Below are 17,118 nucleotides of genomic sequence, written 5' to 3' on the forward strand. Positions count from 1 at the left end.
CATTTATTTATGCATTCTACTGTTGATAGACATTTGGATTATTTCCAGTTTTTAAAAACAATGATTATCATTGCTATAAGCTCTTTTGTGTAACATTTTGTGAACATATTTTAATGACTTCTTATCTAGAGTGTTCTGTTTCATTGGTCTGTTTATCTAGTTTTAATGCCAATGCAAAACTGTTTTGATTACTACAGCTTTATAGCAAATGTTGAAATCAAGTGATATAAGTTCATTTTCAGCATTCTTTCATTCTAGGTTCTTTGCATTTATATGTAAATTTTAGAATCCACTTACCAATTTTACAGAAAACCTGTTTGGATTTTTATTAGAATTGCATGTAATCCATAGCAGGTTTATTTACAGGAAATTAACATGGTATGTCACCATTTTAGATCTTTGTTCATTTCTATCAGCAGTGATATAGAATTTTCAGTAGAGAGATCTTTTGCTAAGTTTAGTCACAAATATTTCATGTTTTCTTATTGTATTGTAAATAGAATTTTTAGAAAGTTTAGACTTCTAATTTGATTGTTACAAGTACATAGAAACACCTTTTAAATTTTCTCTTATTAAAGTATAGTTGATTTACAGCGCTGTAACAGTCTCTGCTGTACAGCATGGTGACTCAGTTATATACATAAATACATTCTTTTTCTATAATTTTTTCCATTCTGGTTTATCACATGATACTGAATACAGTTCTGTGTACTCTACATAAGAAACACATTTTTGGATCTTACTCTTATATCTTGCTGCCTTCCTAAATTCACTTATTTCTAGTAGTTATCTAGTAGATTCTTTATGTTTTTTGTGTAAACGATAATACTGTCTGTAAATAAAGGCAGTGTTCCTTTTTCCTTCCCAATCTTCCTTTTACTTTATTGTCTTGCTTTATTGTGCTTATTTGAACGTCTGATAAAGTGTTTAATAGAATCAAGGAATGCCTTCTTGTATAATCTTAGAAGGGAAGAATTCAGTATTTCACCGTTAAGTATGATGTTGTTACAGGTTTTTTTCTGCACACCTTTTATTAAGGAAATTTATTTCTTTGCCTAATTAGCTGAGTTTTTTTTCTTAATTGGTTAAATCATTTTTCTGTATTTTTTGAGATAATCATGGTTTTTATCTTTCGTTATATTGGTGGACATTCAAATGTTAAACCAACCTTTCATTCCTGGCTTAAACCCCACTTGGTTATAATGTATTATTTGTTTTATTTATAGCTGAATTTGATTTGCTAGGATTTTGTTGAGAAATTTTAATCTGCATTCATGAGGGCTGTTGATCTGTAGTTTTCTCTTATAAAGTTTTTTTTAATTAGATTATACTGTCTCTTTTTATTTTATTTATTTTTTGGCCATGCCGTATAACTTGCAGGATCTTAGTTTCCCAACCAGAAATTGAACCCAGGCTCTCGACAGTGAAAGCACTGAGTCCTAACCGCTGGACAACCAGGGAATTCCCTGCTGCTGCTGCTGCTGCTAAGTCGCTTCAGTCGTGTCCGACTCTGTGCGACCCCATAGACGGCAGCCCACCAGGCTCCCCTGTCCCTGGGATTCTCCAGGCAAGAACACTGGAGTGAGTTGCCATTTCCTCCTCCAATGCATGAAAGTTTTCCCTAGATCCCTTAAAATGTGTTAGAAAATGTTACCTTCCGTTTTCTGAGTTTGTATTATTTTTTTCCTTCAGTGTTCAGTAAAATTCACTAGTGAAATTATTTGGACATGAAGTTTTCTTCTGTGAAGGTTTTGATAATAAATTCAGTTTCTTTCATATAATGAGAATATTCAGATTTTCTGTTTCTTTCTGTATCAGTTTTGATCGTTTGTGTTTCTCATAGAGTTTGTATCTTTTATCTAATTTACCAGATTTATTGATATAAAGTTGTTCATGATATTCTTTTCTAATGCCTTTAGGATTTGTGCTGATATTTTTTTATTTCATTACTAATATCAATAATTTATATCTTTTTTCTTGCTTTATCTCGTCGAAGCGTTATTAATTTTGTTAAATCTTTTCATAGAGACAGTTTTGGCTTGGTTATTTTGTGCTCTTTTTCTGTTATTTATATTTGCTTTTACATTTGTTGTTTTCTTCCATTTATATTAAAGCTCTAAATTTCTCACTAATCTCTGCCTTAGGTAATTCCCACTAATTTTCTCTTTTGTATTTTTAATATATTGAAATCTTTTCTAAGCTCTCATGAAAGCAAAAGTGTTACTTGCTCAATAGTGTCTGACTCTTTGCAACCCCATGGTCTGTAGCCCCTCAGGTTCCTCTGTCCATGGAACTCTCTAGGCAAGAATACTAGAGGGGGGTGCCATTTCCTTCTCTGGAAGAGTACTGGAGTCAGTTGCCATGCCCTCCTCCAGGGGGATCTTAAAGCACCCCAGCAACAGTTTTAGTGTGGTCATCCATCCGTGGGGTAGAAATTCAGAAAAGACACAGTGCTAATGTCTTGATTCTGTTCTGTGATAACTGGGGCTTCTGCTGGGAAAACTTGAAGTCTGGGCATGACTAAAATCATCTGAAGATTCACTCGTATCTGGCACTTAATACTCGATAATAGCTGGGATCTTCTTTGATCTTTTGGTCTTGTTACCATAACAACTACATGAGTTTTTACTATCTGATGTCTTGGACATCTGGCCGCATGGAAGCTGATGTCCAAGAGCAGATACACTAAGGAGAACCAGAAGGAAGCTGTATTGCCTTTGAAGACCTAGTCTTAGAAGTTGCATAGTGCTATTTCCTCTCTAGTCAGAGGACCACTCAGAGTCAAGGAGAGAGACATTGACTCTACCTCTTGATGGGAGTATCTGAGTCACATTGTAAGGAGAGCATGTGGAATGAAAGATACTTTTCTGGGCAGATATGGAAAACAAGAGTTCTGCAAGCTTCTTTAACCCATAAATTATTTAGAAATATCTTGTTAATGTCCCAATATTTGGGGTCTTTCTAGGTGTTTTATTGCTATTGATTCCTAATTTCGTTTCTGTTGCTGCCAGTATTCTGGCAGCAGTTTGATTCTTTTGATACTCACTGGCTTGTATTATGGTTGTGCATGTGGTCTCTCTTGGTGACTCTTATTGTGTATAGAGTTCTATAGATGTCAGTAGTTCAAGGTGATTATACTAAATTTTATACTTTTATTTTAAATTTTTATGTTTTCTTAGTGATTCCAAGTCATTTTATTACTTACCACAGAATAGGTGGTATTATGTCCAACTGTGATTTTACATTGTCCTCTTCCTCCCTGTCCTTCTGCCAGTTTTTCTCTCATGGTTTTTAAGCTGTTTGAGGTACATTCCCAGGCAGGTCTACTGTCTTCCTCATTAAAAGCTATCTTATATCTTTTATCTTATAAAATGCTCATTTTTAAATCTCTGGTAATTCCTTGAACTGTACTTTGTTTAATAATCATATAGGATTTATCAGCTTTTCTATGTTTACTGTTTGTATAGCATATCTTTTTTTAATTTTTTTTACTTTTAACATCTATGCCATTATTTTTAAGATGTATTTCTTATATATAACATACTTTGGACTTTGTTTTTTCCTTAGTCTAGCAGTTTCTGTCTTTTAAGTGATTTATTTACACCATTTGTATTTATTGTAAATATTGCTATGTTTGCATTTAAATTTATTGCTTTTTATTTCTCTTTTTCCCTTTTCCATCTTTTTTTGGATTTAAGAAAATTAATACTTTATTATTATTTATTGTTTGTTTTTTCTGATTGTTCTAAAGACTGTGTAGCATATATATCACATCTTTTACCTACTTAGAGTTAATTTTTTACCACTTTACACAAAATGTAGATGCCTTATAACCATATAGATTCCTTTATCTTCCCCTCCTTAATGTTATACATGCTGCTTGTTGTATGTGTTTTATCAACATACATTGAAAACTCTATCAAACAAGGTTGTAATTTTTGCTTCTAACAGTCATACATGCTTTAAAGAACTTAAGAGAACAGTAGTCTATTTTGCTTATACCCAGTTGTGGCCTATTACAGCAAATCAGTATGTTTAATTAAACTGTGACTTGTCACTTTGGCTATAAGGTACTCCTTTTCTCAGCCCTATTTAATAGATGTTTTTAATCAGCTGAGTTAGGGCGTATTCAGTAAAAGTCAGCATTTACCTGCTGTGTTAATTTAAATGGAAAATGTTGCTTCATTGTTTTATTATGTTAATTTAGACTATATTTAATTGAAGTGCTCAATAAAGATTTTTATTTCTGTGACATACTTTAGCTGTATTTGTAATTAGAGGTTCTGTTGGTTTGAGTTTACTAGTACAATTTCCATTTTAAAAATAATAATTTTTAATAAGCTATTAATAATTTATATGATACAGTTTCCTAGTGTTTTGAAAAATTCTAAAAGTAGTAAGATTCAGTCAGTAGTGCCTCTACTATTTTTCCACGTGAAGTGCATGTTTATATTTTTCAGTAAACTTATATTCTGAAACAAGGTTAGGCACTTTTGATTTAGGTTTAGTAGTAATAGGTTCATCTTTACTCCATCACTTAGGATTCATACCTGAAGCATGATATTAGGAGATCTGTCTCCTGATAACAGTGGATCTGTACTGCACGTACACTTCACTGGCAAGGAACTGTCCTAAAAGAATGCTATTTTGAAGAAGTAGTTTACTTCTTTGTAAGTATTTTAAGTATGTATTAGTATGTTATTAAGTATCTATTAGTATGTTATTGGGCTTCCCTCATAGCTCAGTTGGTAAAGAATCTGCCTGCAATGCAGGACACCTGGGTTCGATTCCTGGGTTGGGAAGATCCCCTGGAGAAGGAAATGGCAACCCATTCCAGTATTCTTGCCTGGAGAATCCCATGGACAGAGAGGAGCCTGGCAGGCCTCAGTCCATGGGATCGTAAGAGTTAGACACGTGTTCTAAGTATGTTATTCCTTAGAAATACATCCTTTTAAAAAAACAAAAGAAAAATTTGACCTTTTTCTAGAAATCACAGAGTGGATTTTTACAAGAATTAAAGTCAAAAGATATTCAGAGCAAAGCTAAATAATTTTAGGTATCCTTATTATTTCTGACAAAAATTATTCCCAAATCACAAATGCTTATTGACATGCATCATTCAACAAATACTTGTTCTTGGGACTGGGGGTAATCACTGTGGAAAAGGGCATTCCAGGGAGAGGAAATGTCAGGTGCTAAGTCCTTGGATCAGTAGCGAGGCGGTTCTGAAGAAAACCGAGGGGAGTGTGACTGGAACCTAGGGAATCCCGGGGGAGGAGCAGTGAAATGAGAGAGGAAGCCTGGAACCTAGTGACGGCATCTGAAAGGTTGTGAATGACCTTTTGATTTTATGACTTTCAGGGAACAAAACTTGGTGACAAGCTGAATGGCAGCTTCTTTTCTTTTCATAGACCTTGAACATTTATTCCTGCTTAATATTTTACCAGTGTGTAATGGTTTGATTGATTGATTGATTGAGAAGCCACACATTCTTTGCCAAATATACTTATTTATGGTAATAATGTCTCAGCTGTCTTATGCCAGCTAATGAAGTGATTTATTTGAGGAAGAAGGCGAATGAGTATAACATATGTGCCAGTTTGTTTAGCTGCTTTAAAAAAACAATCTTACTTTCATGCTTTACTGAAAGGCTATTCTACCATCTTAGGAGAATTATGCATTCTTGATTGTTTTCTTAACAAAAAGATCGAAATTATTCTTTGACTCATCACATTTTCCCTGTTATCTTCCTTTGGACAGAATTAGTTTTGTTAGAGAACTGAGAGAACAAAAAGCTGCTAAATTGGTAAAACTTACATTCTATGGAGCATCTATCTCTAATTAAGTAAGTCACTGTCAAAGACAAAAAGTTAAGTAAGTGTCATTTTTTTATATTAATGGCTGAGTTCCCAGAATGATTCATATTTTAGCCTATGATATCATCCTTTTTTAAGTGCTTAGACAGACAAGTAAACACTTAAGAGAAATAGAATAAAATGAAAAGGGAAGTAGAAATAAGTCACAAGAGTACCAGTCTAATTCAGGCTTTAGCCTGAGTGTTGTATATTGTTTTCATTCAGAAGATCATTGTGGTTTTAGTGGCAATTTCATTGGTTTGGGATTTAATTTTGTCTCACAGTGGCATTAATGCTGTATGGAAAGCACCTGCTTTCACTTTCTGAGTCCTGTTAAGAAAGTTAATCCTGAGAGGGGGTTCTGGGAGGAGGGGTGGATGGAATGCTTTCTCCCCTTCTGATTCCAATTTATCTCCCTGTCTTGAGCCAAGCAGCTTCTGAAGTCAGAAGGCCCACAGGAATGAGGGAGAATTTAGGCTCTGATGGAGTACCCATACAGAGCTTAGGCAGGATTTTATCTCACCCACTGACAGCCCAGGGGATGATGCAGGAGAAGCCTTAGGTAAGGCCCAGAGAGTGGCAGATCCTGGAAAGAGTGCAGTCTGCAAAAATCTTCATTCCTCCCAGATTCATGTCATAAAATGTTAATTCCCAAGCAATAATACAATATTAGTTTAAATCCCACAAAGGACTTTTAAGGGGGAGTATTTGAAATTATTTTAAAATTTACTAAATATTGAATTAATATTTCTTAGAGAAAGAAGATTAGATACTTAAGAATAGGCAGGACAAGTCTGAGAGACACATGGTGGTGATGGTTGGGAGAGGGGGACCACCTGACTCAACCTCAGAACTTACTCTAAAACCACTGTGATGTAGTCAGTGTGATCCTAACACAGGAGTAGATCAATAAATCAGTGGAACAAAATTGAGCCTTTGTCAACCAGGATTCTTCCAGTGAGATACAAAACAGAGAAAATGACTTGTCATTTTTTTTGATTTTTGCCAGGGATAGAACTAGTACTATTCTAGATGCTTTGGAGAGAAGTCCATTCATTATATGTAGTAAATGTATTAGGCATTATGGTTTAGTTCTCTTATAGAACCTACGGCGAGAGATACTAGATTCTTCAGAACTATAATATGGCAGAGGTAAATCCTCGTAAAGGTGAACTTCACCTTTATGAGAAAAGGTGTTTTTGTTTTTGTAGCAGTGCAGGCACAATTGGCACATAGGGGAGAAAATGAATTTCAACCCTTAGGTCACACCATGCAGAAAATAAATCCCAGAAAAATTCAAAGCTTAGATGTAAAAATGAAAGCAAAAATCGTAGAAGATAATCTTGGATTCTACATGTAATAATGTATGAATTGCGAATAAAATAAATTAGAATACCCCAAAGTTTAGTTTAAATTAGTTTAAGTTAAAATTATACCTCTCAGAGTACATCAAATGTAAAGTCTTGATTTGGCTTAAAAAAAGATACTTTATATACATATGTCAGTATGCAGAAATCTATTTGGAAAAAATACTTGAAATACAAATGAACAGTATTTAGGTGACTAATATACAGATACACTTTGAAACTAGTGAGAAAAAAATCAAAATTCCAATAGGAAAAAAATAGCCAGTGATATGAATAAGTAATTCCTTCACGTAGAGTTCTGAAAAGGCAGCACTAATCTTTAGTGGCTATGTTGGAAGTGAATGGGATTTGCTTGCAAGTGGACAGGATGGAATTTTCTGAAGTAAAGAAAATATTCTGTATCACTATGGAAATTCTTTGTCAAAAGTCTTTGAACTGTGTATTTAAAAGGTGTACATTTATATATGTAAATTATATCTCAGTAAAGTTGATTTTAAAGCTGTAGTTACTACCTTTCAGTGGTAATGTTTTAAAGTATGTTACTATCATAATTAGAGCTGTTGGGCCAAAAGATGTTCTCTGACTTTTCTTGTAGAAAGGTGAATTTTTATAGCCTTCATGGAAGCAACTCTGAAACCTCTATTAAGATAAAATGATCAGATTATACCTTTCAGTCCAGTAGGCCTATTCCACAAACTCTGTTCCATAGAATAAAAGTCTAAGTACATAAAAACATGTATGCAAATATGTTTAATGCAGAAGTGTCCTTAGTGGCTAAAACTTAGGTACCAAATAAATGCCCATTTGTAAGCAAATGGCCAATTAAATTATGGAGCATCTCAATTACAAGATACTATATAGTCTAGTCAAGGCTATGGTTTTTCCTGTGGTCATGTATGGATGTGAGAGTTGGACTGTGAGGAAGGCTGACCACCAAAGAATTGATGCCTTTGAACTGTGGTGTTGGAGAAGACTCTTGAGAGTCCCTTGGACTGCAAGGAGATCCAACCAGTCCATTCTGAAGGAGATCAGCCCTGGGATTTCTTTGGAAGGAATGATGCTAAAGCTGAAACTCCAGTACTTTGGCCACCTCATGCGAAGAGTTGACTTATTGGAAAGACTGATGCTGGGAGAGATTGGGAGCAGGAGGAGAAGGGGACGACAGAGGATGAGATGGCTGGATAGCATCACTGACTCGATAGACATGAGTGGGAGTTGGTGATGGACAGGGAGGCCTGGCGTGCTTCGATTCATGGGGTCGCAAAGAGTCGGACACAACTGAGCGACTGAACTGAACTGAACTGATACAGCTATTTAAAAAGATGGGTAAGAACTACATCACATGAAAGGGTTTCTATGAGGTATTGTTAAAGGAGAAAAGTATAATGCACATAAGAAAACCAAATAGGCTTATTTCATTTTTGAAAAGCATATGGTGCCATTAAAAAACAAATATAATGTAAAGAAACATCTTTTAATGTATGTGCAGGAAAAACACTGAGGGATATATTCGAGAAGGTTGACATCGTTTACCTAGAGTGAAGGGCAAGATATGTGAGGGGGTAGGAGAGGAGAAGAGGAATGGAGAGATAAGCAAAAACAAACAAAAAAAAAGTAAGACAGTCAACATCAAAACAGTCCGCATGTAGACAAAGTATCCCATATTTGCAACATTTCACATATGTGCATAAACTAGGCCTCTGTGGCTCAGTGGATGAAGAATCCACCTGCAGTGCCGGAGACGCAGGAGCTGCGGGTTTGATCCCTGGAAAGGAAATGGCAACCCACTCCTGTATTCTTGCCTGAAAAATCCCATGGACAGAAGAGCCTGGTGGGCTATAGTCCATAGGGCTGCAAAGAGTTGGACACCACTTAAGCAACTGAGCACAGCACAGCATAAACTAGGAGAGAATGTTAGGGTTTTATGTACTGGCATATAGATATTGGTAATATACATTCAAATTTTAGAAAGTGTGTTACAGAGTAAAGTTTATAACACAGTTATATTTTAGTAAATGAAAGAATCTCTTCAGATGAGTTCTTGTTAAATCTGAGTCGGAGCAACTTTCTTGTTTATAGACTTCTTTGGCTTTCTCTGAGAAAGTTTCCAGAATATTTCTCTTGACTTTTAGGTTCCTCGAGTGGATATCCATTTATTTTGGAGAGTTAAGACTAAAACAGAGCAACAGTTGTATAGTTCTCCTGTTTTCCTTCTACACGTTGATAGTATTAACTGGATGTTTCCCACAGTCAGATCTGCATAGACTGCAGAGTTCTTTTGCTACCATGGATGACAGAATGAAAATTGAGTAGCTCTAGCTCCTTGGGTTTGCAGGGATTCCACTTGGTTTTTCATTAAAGAATATGCAAGGAAGCACAATCAGATCTCAGCTGGTATCTTTTAGCCCTCCATTTTTTTGTTCTGGCTGTACATTTTATGCTTTTATTTCACTGACTCTGGAGGGTGAGAATATATAGCTGATTTGAGATGGGGCTAACCCTTATGGCAGAAAGTGAAGAGGAACTAAAAAGCCTCCTGATGAAAGTGAAAGAGGAGAGTGAAAAAGTTGGCTTAAAGCTCAACATTCAGAAAACTAAGATCATGGCATCTGGTCCCATCACTTCATGGGAAATAGATGAGGAAACAGTGGAAACAGTGTCAGACTTTATTTTTGGGGGCTCCAAAATCACTGCAGATGGTGACTACAGCCATGAAATTAAAAGATGCTTACTCCTTGGGAGGAAAGTTATGACCAACCTAGACAGTATATTCAAAAGCAGAGACATTACTTTGCCAACAAAGGTCCGTCTAGTCAAAGCTATGGTTTTTCCAGTGGTCATGTATGGATGTGAGAGTTGGACTGTGAAGAAAGTTGAGCACCGAAGAATTGATGCTTTTGAACTGTGGTGTTGGAGAAGACTCTTGAGAGTCCCTTGGACTGCAAGGAGATCCAACCAGTCCATCCTAAAGGAAATCAGTCCTGGGTGTTCATTGGAAGGACTGATGCTGAGGCTGAAACTCCAATACTTTGGCCACCTGATGTAAAGAGGTGACTCATTGGAAAAGACCCTGATGCTGGGAGGGATTGGGGGCAGGAGGAGAAGGAGACGACAGAGGATGAAATGGCTGGGTGGCATCACCGACTCAATGGACATGAGTTTGGGTAAACTCCGGGAGTTGGTGATGAACAGGGAGGCCTTGCGTGCTGCGATTCTTGGGGTCACAAAGAGTTGGACACGACTGAGCTACTGAACTGAACTGAACCGAAAGCAATAGAAGTGTTGATCTAGAAGAAACCCTGCATCTTTGGTCAGCATTGCTTTAGGTTTCTTTCAAATTGTAGTGTATACTTCTGTCACTGAATTTTCTGTGGCCTTTCTTAGCACATAAAACCCATTTTTCACTGTCTCATAAATAGAAAGCAAGATTTGCTAAGTGAAGAGCTGTATCTTTTGTTGAACTCTCCTGTTCCTCATCTTTGAGAAACCATTGGTTCTCCATGTGTGTCTCATGGAGACATATATATGTGGAGACATATATATATGGAGATATATATATATATATATATATATATCTCCCCATAAACCTTTCTGTTTTCTACAGGAGACTGGAAGAGTGTTTCAGTTCCCTTCATTTACCTTTACCAACATAGGACTTGTCACCAGACCCCTTAACCCCTTTGTAATTGATTAAAACAGAGTATTTGGAATACCTTGGGATACACACGCATGTACGTGCACACACATACGTACGCAGACACACACACACATGTATACTTAAAAGAATCCAAAGCAAGATTCACTAATACTGTGGTCATCCTACCTGATATTTAAATGTAAAGCGTCTTATAAGATCAATCTTGTTCAACAAGACACCCAGCTCAGGGAATCTTATCACATAGAGTGTTTTGTAAGTCCAACAAAGCACTCAATTTGAGAACCAAACTAAGTGTTGCAGACAGTGCTGGGATATCTGTATGAAGAGCACTTCCAATGAATATTTGTATCCCATTAAATTCTTTCATTTCAAGGTTCCTGAGAAGATTTAAAAATAAAATAGCTCCAGAAGACCCCTATTCTAAAGATAATCTGCCTGGATGTAATCAGATCAGATCAGATCAGATCAGTTGCTCAGTTGTGTCTGACTCTTTGTGACCCCATGAATCGCAGCACGCCAGGCCTCCCTGTCCATCACCAACTCCTGGAGTTCACTCAGACTTACGTCCATCGAGTCAGTGATGCCATCCAGCCATCTCATCCTCTGTCGTCCCCTTCTCCTCCTGCCCCCAATCCCTCCCAGCATCAGAGTCTTTTCCAATGAGTCAACTCTTCACATGAGGTGGCCAAAGTACTGGAGTTTCAGCTTTAGCATCATTCCTTCCAAAGAAATCCCAGGGCTGATCTCCTTCAGAATGGACTGGTTGGATCTCCTTGCAGTCCAAGGGACTCTCAAGTCTTCTCCAATACCACAGTTCATCAAGAAACCTTTAAATTATTAACTCAGCCTTCAAACTTCTGTGCTACAAGCTAACCATTGTTTAAAAGCATTTAGGTGAATCATATTTTCTGCTCTTGAGGCCTGACTTTTGGCATGGACAGCCATTATTTATTTAGCTGTGAATGCTTAAATATTGATCCTTACACTTTTAAAGTATATCAAGGCAGAAGTTTAAAGAAATAGTAGACCTGATTAATCATTTAAATTGAGTGGAAAAAATAGCATGCACACACAATATACCAAATATAATTATCCTTTTTTCACTGGGACTTTCTGGAGTGTATGAAACTCAAAAGATGGAGAAACTACGATGAACTGGCATTAATAAATGTTAATAGACCCAATGTAAGTATAGGAGAGTTAAGATACGCATGGGAATGTCTTTAATATGAATTCTTTAACTTCTAAAACATTAAAGAAATTGTAATTCAAAGCACTAATATTTTAGAAATTAAAAATGTTTTAATTTTTTTTTCTTTTTTGGTTTTAAACAGGCCATATACTCCTTTGAAAGGAGGAATCTCCAATGTATGGTTTGACAGACTTAAAATATCAAATGACTGCCCAGAGCACCTTGAATCAATTGATGTAATGTGTCAGGTGCTTACAGATTTGATTGATGATGAAGTAAAAACTGGCATCAAGAAGAACAGAATATTAGTAGGTAAGATTTTTAAATGTTGGCAATTTAAATATTTTGATTCACTTTTTAAATTTTATACTTTGAATTTTACTTGGAACATTATTTGGGAGCATTTTATATATCATATGAGACCTATTCATAGTTTCCCAGATAGTGCAGTGGTTAAACAGAATCTACCTGCCATTGCAGAAGATGCAAGAGATACGGGTTTCATTCCTGGGTCGGGAAGGTTCCCTGAAGGAGGAAATGGCAACCCACTCCAGTATTCTTGCCTAGGAAATTCCATGGACAGAGGAGCCTGGCGGGCTATAGTCGGTGGGCTTGCAAGAGTCAGCATGACTTAATGACTAAACCACCACATCATGTTGTAAATAAGTTTAGAATGCACTTTGAAATCCTGTATAGACAGGATCTGGGCAAATTAATAAACTGCCTTTGTGTTTATTGAAGTACTAAGCTATTATTTGAGTTAAGAAGCAATATGATATAATGGATGGAATCCATTCTTTTCTGTCTTGGCTTCAGTATTCACTTTTGTTAGTTAAAAGCAACTGGCCCTCTGGCCCAGTAACATCACCTTGCTGGGCCTTTGTTTCCTCATCGGTGTTTAACTGTTTCTGTGTTTAGCACCATGTCACAGAGATGGATATAGAACATTATAGGAGTACTGCAAAGAACCTAGTAAAGGGGTACCAGCTCAGTCTAGGGCATCATGAAACAATTACAAGATAGAACTCAAGATACATGAGTGTATAACAGCTTCTGTCATTCGATCATTTAGCAAACATTTTCTAAGTACTGTGTGTCAGGCATTAAGTCGAATGCTCAAAGAGACACAGGTAAATACAACAGGATCTGTGTGCCCCAGTTGCTTACAACCGAGAAGAGCCCATGAGGTGCTTGTAATAACTGTCCTGCCAACTAGCCTCGAAAAGTGCCCTAAAGCTACATAACTGGCCGCTCTTCAAAGGGAATAATCATGTATATTTATTTTTATTTCTCAGCACCCACTGCAATGCCTGGCACAGAACTGAACATTTATTATAATCAGTGGCATGATCTGATCAGTAAACTGATGATTTAAGTAATTGGAATTTAGATGAAGAAGTCATAAGTATTTGGAGCTATTAGGGAACAATTTAAGAAAAAAGTGTCAAAGATATATGAGATTTTAAGATGTGCAAATAAATAAAATTTTAACTATTGTAGTATGGATGTCTAGATACAGAGAGTGATATGAATGGTAAATAGAAGTAGAAAAAATAGTGCTTGTTGTTGTCTGACTGGATGTTAGATAATTTTAGCAGAAAGTTTGTTGTGTGACTGGAAAATGCCTGTTGATCTCATAGTGTGACTAACAGCTGGAAGAGCATGATGGCATAGAGACAAAAATAGTTCAAATCTGAAGCCCACCATTGCCTAGCAGGTTCATCACTTAATAACCTGCACTGATTTTCTGCCACCTCATCTGTAAAGTGGGAATAATGATACAGTATCTGTTTTACTGGGAGTCTGAGTGAGTGAATGAAGTTGCTCAGTGGTGTCTGACTCTTTGCGACCTATGGATGTAGCCTGCCAGGCTCCTCCATCCATGAGATTTCCAGGCAAGAATACTGGAGTGGGGTGCCATTTGCTTCTCCAGGAGATCTTCCCAACCCAGGAATCGAACCCAGGTCTCCCACATTGCAGGCAGACTCCTTACCGTCTGAGCCACCAGGGAAGTCCCTTACCGGAAGATGATGTCTGTCAAATACTTGGCTCATTTTACAATCTCAATAAATTCTGAGTCCCCTTTTATCCTTTATTCTATAGATAATTGAGGAGCAATGGCTTAAGTATGTCTTTGAGTCGTATAGTTAATTAAAACTGTGCTTTAGGAAAATTAATCCACAGAAGGGGTAAGGGAGGAGATAGGAAGAACCAGTTCCTGAATTTATGTTTATAGGATAGTAAGATACTGAAGTAATGCGATGACAGTGTGAATAAGTAGAAAATACACTTAGTACTCTTAATGTGGGTGTGTTAAAGAATGTATCCCATTGAATTGTAACTATTGATACTTATCTGCTTGTCCTTTCCCCCATCCCTATTCCTTGCCCTTCCCCATATCCATCAGTTATTTCGTCTTACTCATTTTTGAAGAGAGACTATGTATGGATTGTTATAGGGTCAGAGAGTTGATAAGAATTTTGAATCTAGGTTTACTTCATTTTAAAGCCCATGATTCTTCTGTTTAACTGAACATTTGTATGAATATTTATAAAACTCTTAATACATGCTGTCAAATTCCTTTCACGAAAACACTGTACCTGTTGATGCTTCTCCCACCTCTATTAGAATATCCGTCTTATTATAACCTTGCTGAATGATACTGTCTTGAAAAATCTTTGCTAAAAATAAGTAAAAAGTGGCAATTAATTTACACTTGATTTATTTTCCTTTTAATTCTGTTTGTTATGTTCTGACATGAGACAGCTGTTTTTAGTTATCTGGTTTTTCCAAATAACTTCTCAGATTAAGAAGTTATTCTTCTAGAATTTGAGTAAATATTCAAATAGATTTTCTACTGACTTTTCCATAATGTTTTTTAAATTTGTAATTCTTTGATTCATCTAGAATTTATTTTAGTTTCTTTCTACTATATCATGAAAGGTTTTAATTATTTTCTGAAGTTCCAAGAAAACTTTGTTAAGGATGGGGAACACATGTATACCTGTGGCGGATTCATTTTGATATTTGGCAAAACTAATACAGTTATGTAAAGTTTAAAAATAAAATAAAATTAAAAAAAAAAAAGATGATCTTATTTATTAAGCAGTTAGTAATATGACCGATATTTTATCATAGCTCCATTGAATTTTTAACAACAAATTTCATTTTAGAAGAGTTATAAACTACTAAAGTATAAAATTTGAAATTTATTACAAAATATATATGTAATAGGAAATTTATATGCACTTATATGAATATAAAATAATTGAGAAAGAGAAAAAATTTTTTAGAATTTGTGAGGTGAGTCTATCAAGCGCTATAAAGCCTCTCCATAGCCTGAGATATGAAAGAGACAGAGAAGTGTGGATCCAAGGTTGTTGGTCTTTGTTACCTGTACTGTTAGTTATTTAACCATTCAATGAAAATAAATCTTTGAGGCATTTCTATAGAGTTAAACATGTGTGTCAAAATATATGTAATTCTTAACCTTCTTTATTAAAACAAAACACCTGTTATACTGCCTCCTTTTCCTATGCTGGATTCTTCACATGGGTTGGCTGTTGATGCTTAGAGAAATGGCATTCTAGTCCTATCAGGTTTTCTCTTGTAGTTATTATTATTTTTCTTTTTGTCTTATTGATCTGACTGAACTCTCAATTCATTTCAAAATGTGGTACATTAGGCAATATCGTTATGTATTTGAATGTTTGTACATGCATTTCCCAAGTTATAAATATCATAATTGCAAACACACTAATGCAGCTGACAGCAGTTTAACATGGTTAAGAACTTGGGCTGTGCACTCAAATTGCAAGTTTCTAATCCTAGATCCAGTGCCTGTTTTTGTGGTTATGTGAGTGTCCTTAATCTCTGGGCTTGGGTGATCATAATAGTACTTACAGAGTTGTGATAATTCAGTCAATCAGTTCCTGTGAAGTACTTAGAAACATGCCTGGGGTGTGGTGACGGTGCTGTGGTTGGCCCCTCTCTCCCACCTGCCCTGCTGTCTCCCGCAGCCGGAAGGCTGTGCTGGCCCGCTGCTGCCCCTGGGGGACTCGCAGGGAGCGCCGTGTCCCTTCCCTACCAGCTGTTTTCTTTTTCCCTAATGGTATACATGCTGATTTTCATTGCTCATAGACTGTTTAAGATTTAAATGCTATTTTTAACATTTTATCTAGGAGGTATTCAATGAGAAGTCAAAGAAAAGTGCATTTGAGATGCTGAGTCATTTTTATTAAAACAATGCATTTGAGACATAGGAAACACATATATGAACAACACAGTGAGGTTAGGTTATTTTTTTTAATGAATTCTAAGAGAAAAAACTTGAAAATTAAAGGATTAAAGAGGAAAACATGGAGATAATAAGTACAAAATTATTGCCCTTATTAATTTTGTTTAGTATGTGATAAAACTTCAGATTTAATATCATACACTGTGTCCTCATGGAACCCTTGTCTCTGAGGTTGTGGTTTTAACCAGTATAGTTTTGTAAACAAAACTGTTCTCTATATTTGAATAAGTGGCAGCCCATTCTTTTTTTCTGGTTTTATTTTGATTAGTGATATTTTATTATATTAAATTTAGTTTAAAAACAATGTTTTTATGGTATATGATATGCCCCTTTTCCAGTAGTTTACACAGCTTAGTCAGGTCAAAAATGATGCTTCTCATACTAAATTTAATTTCCAAATTATTCATAGAACTTTTAAGTGCTGGAGAACCAAAAAAAAAAGAATCAAAAACTTTACATTATAATGAGGGAGATAACAAAAGTAAAGTGCTTTATACAATCCAAGTATTACTGTAAAAGTATTTACAAGGTATATAGTGTGAACAGTGAGGCATGAACACAAAAACTTTGAGGGGGGAGCTGAGAACTGCTTCTTAGAAGAGAGAATTTCCAACCGAGTTTTAAAGAATGAATGAGAATATGGCTGGTAAACAAGAAGGGAAACACCTTCATGAAGGAAAACAAGGAACACGTTAGAATGTCTCAGGAACTACTAGTCTGGTGTACACTTCAACTGCTAGGATTATTGA

The 17,118-nt window shown here is 35.9% G+C and overlaps 1 protein-coding gene across 3 annotated transcripts in view; it reads left to right on the forward strand.

The window, feature by feature from the left end:
* LYPLAL1 (lysophospholipase like 1) overlaps nucleotides 1-17,118 on the forward strand; it is a 39,748-nt gene that overhangs the window by 7,574 nt on the left and 15,056 nt on the right. For 2 of the 3 annotated variants that reach the window (XM_055581916.1, XM_055581915.1), the window contains exons 3-4: nucleotides 1,381-1,581; nucleotides 12,215-12,384. In XM_055581916.1, the coding sequence (XP_055437891.1) occupies nucleotides 1,381-1,581; nucleotides 12,215-12,384 (371 nt within the window). The remainder of the gene's footprint in view (nucleotides 1-1,380; nucleotides 1,582-12,214; nucleotides 12,385-17,118) is intronic. The other variant, XM_055581917.1, reaches the window with a different exon arrangement.

Source organism: Bubalus kerabau, chromosome 5 (genome assembly GCF_029407905.1).
Source record: "Bubalus kerabau isolate K-KA32 ecotype Philippines breed swamp buffalo chromosome 5, PCC_UOA_SB_1v2, whole genome shotgun sequence".
Classification (NCBI taxonomy): Eukaryota; Metazoa; Chordata; class Mammalia; order Artiodactyla; family Bovidae; genus Bubalus; species Bubalus kerabau.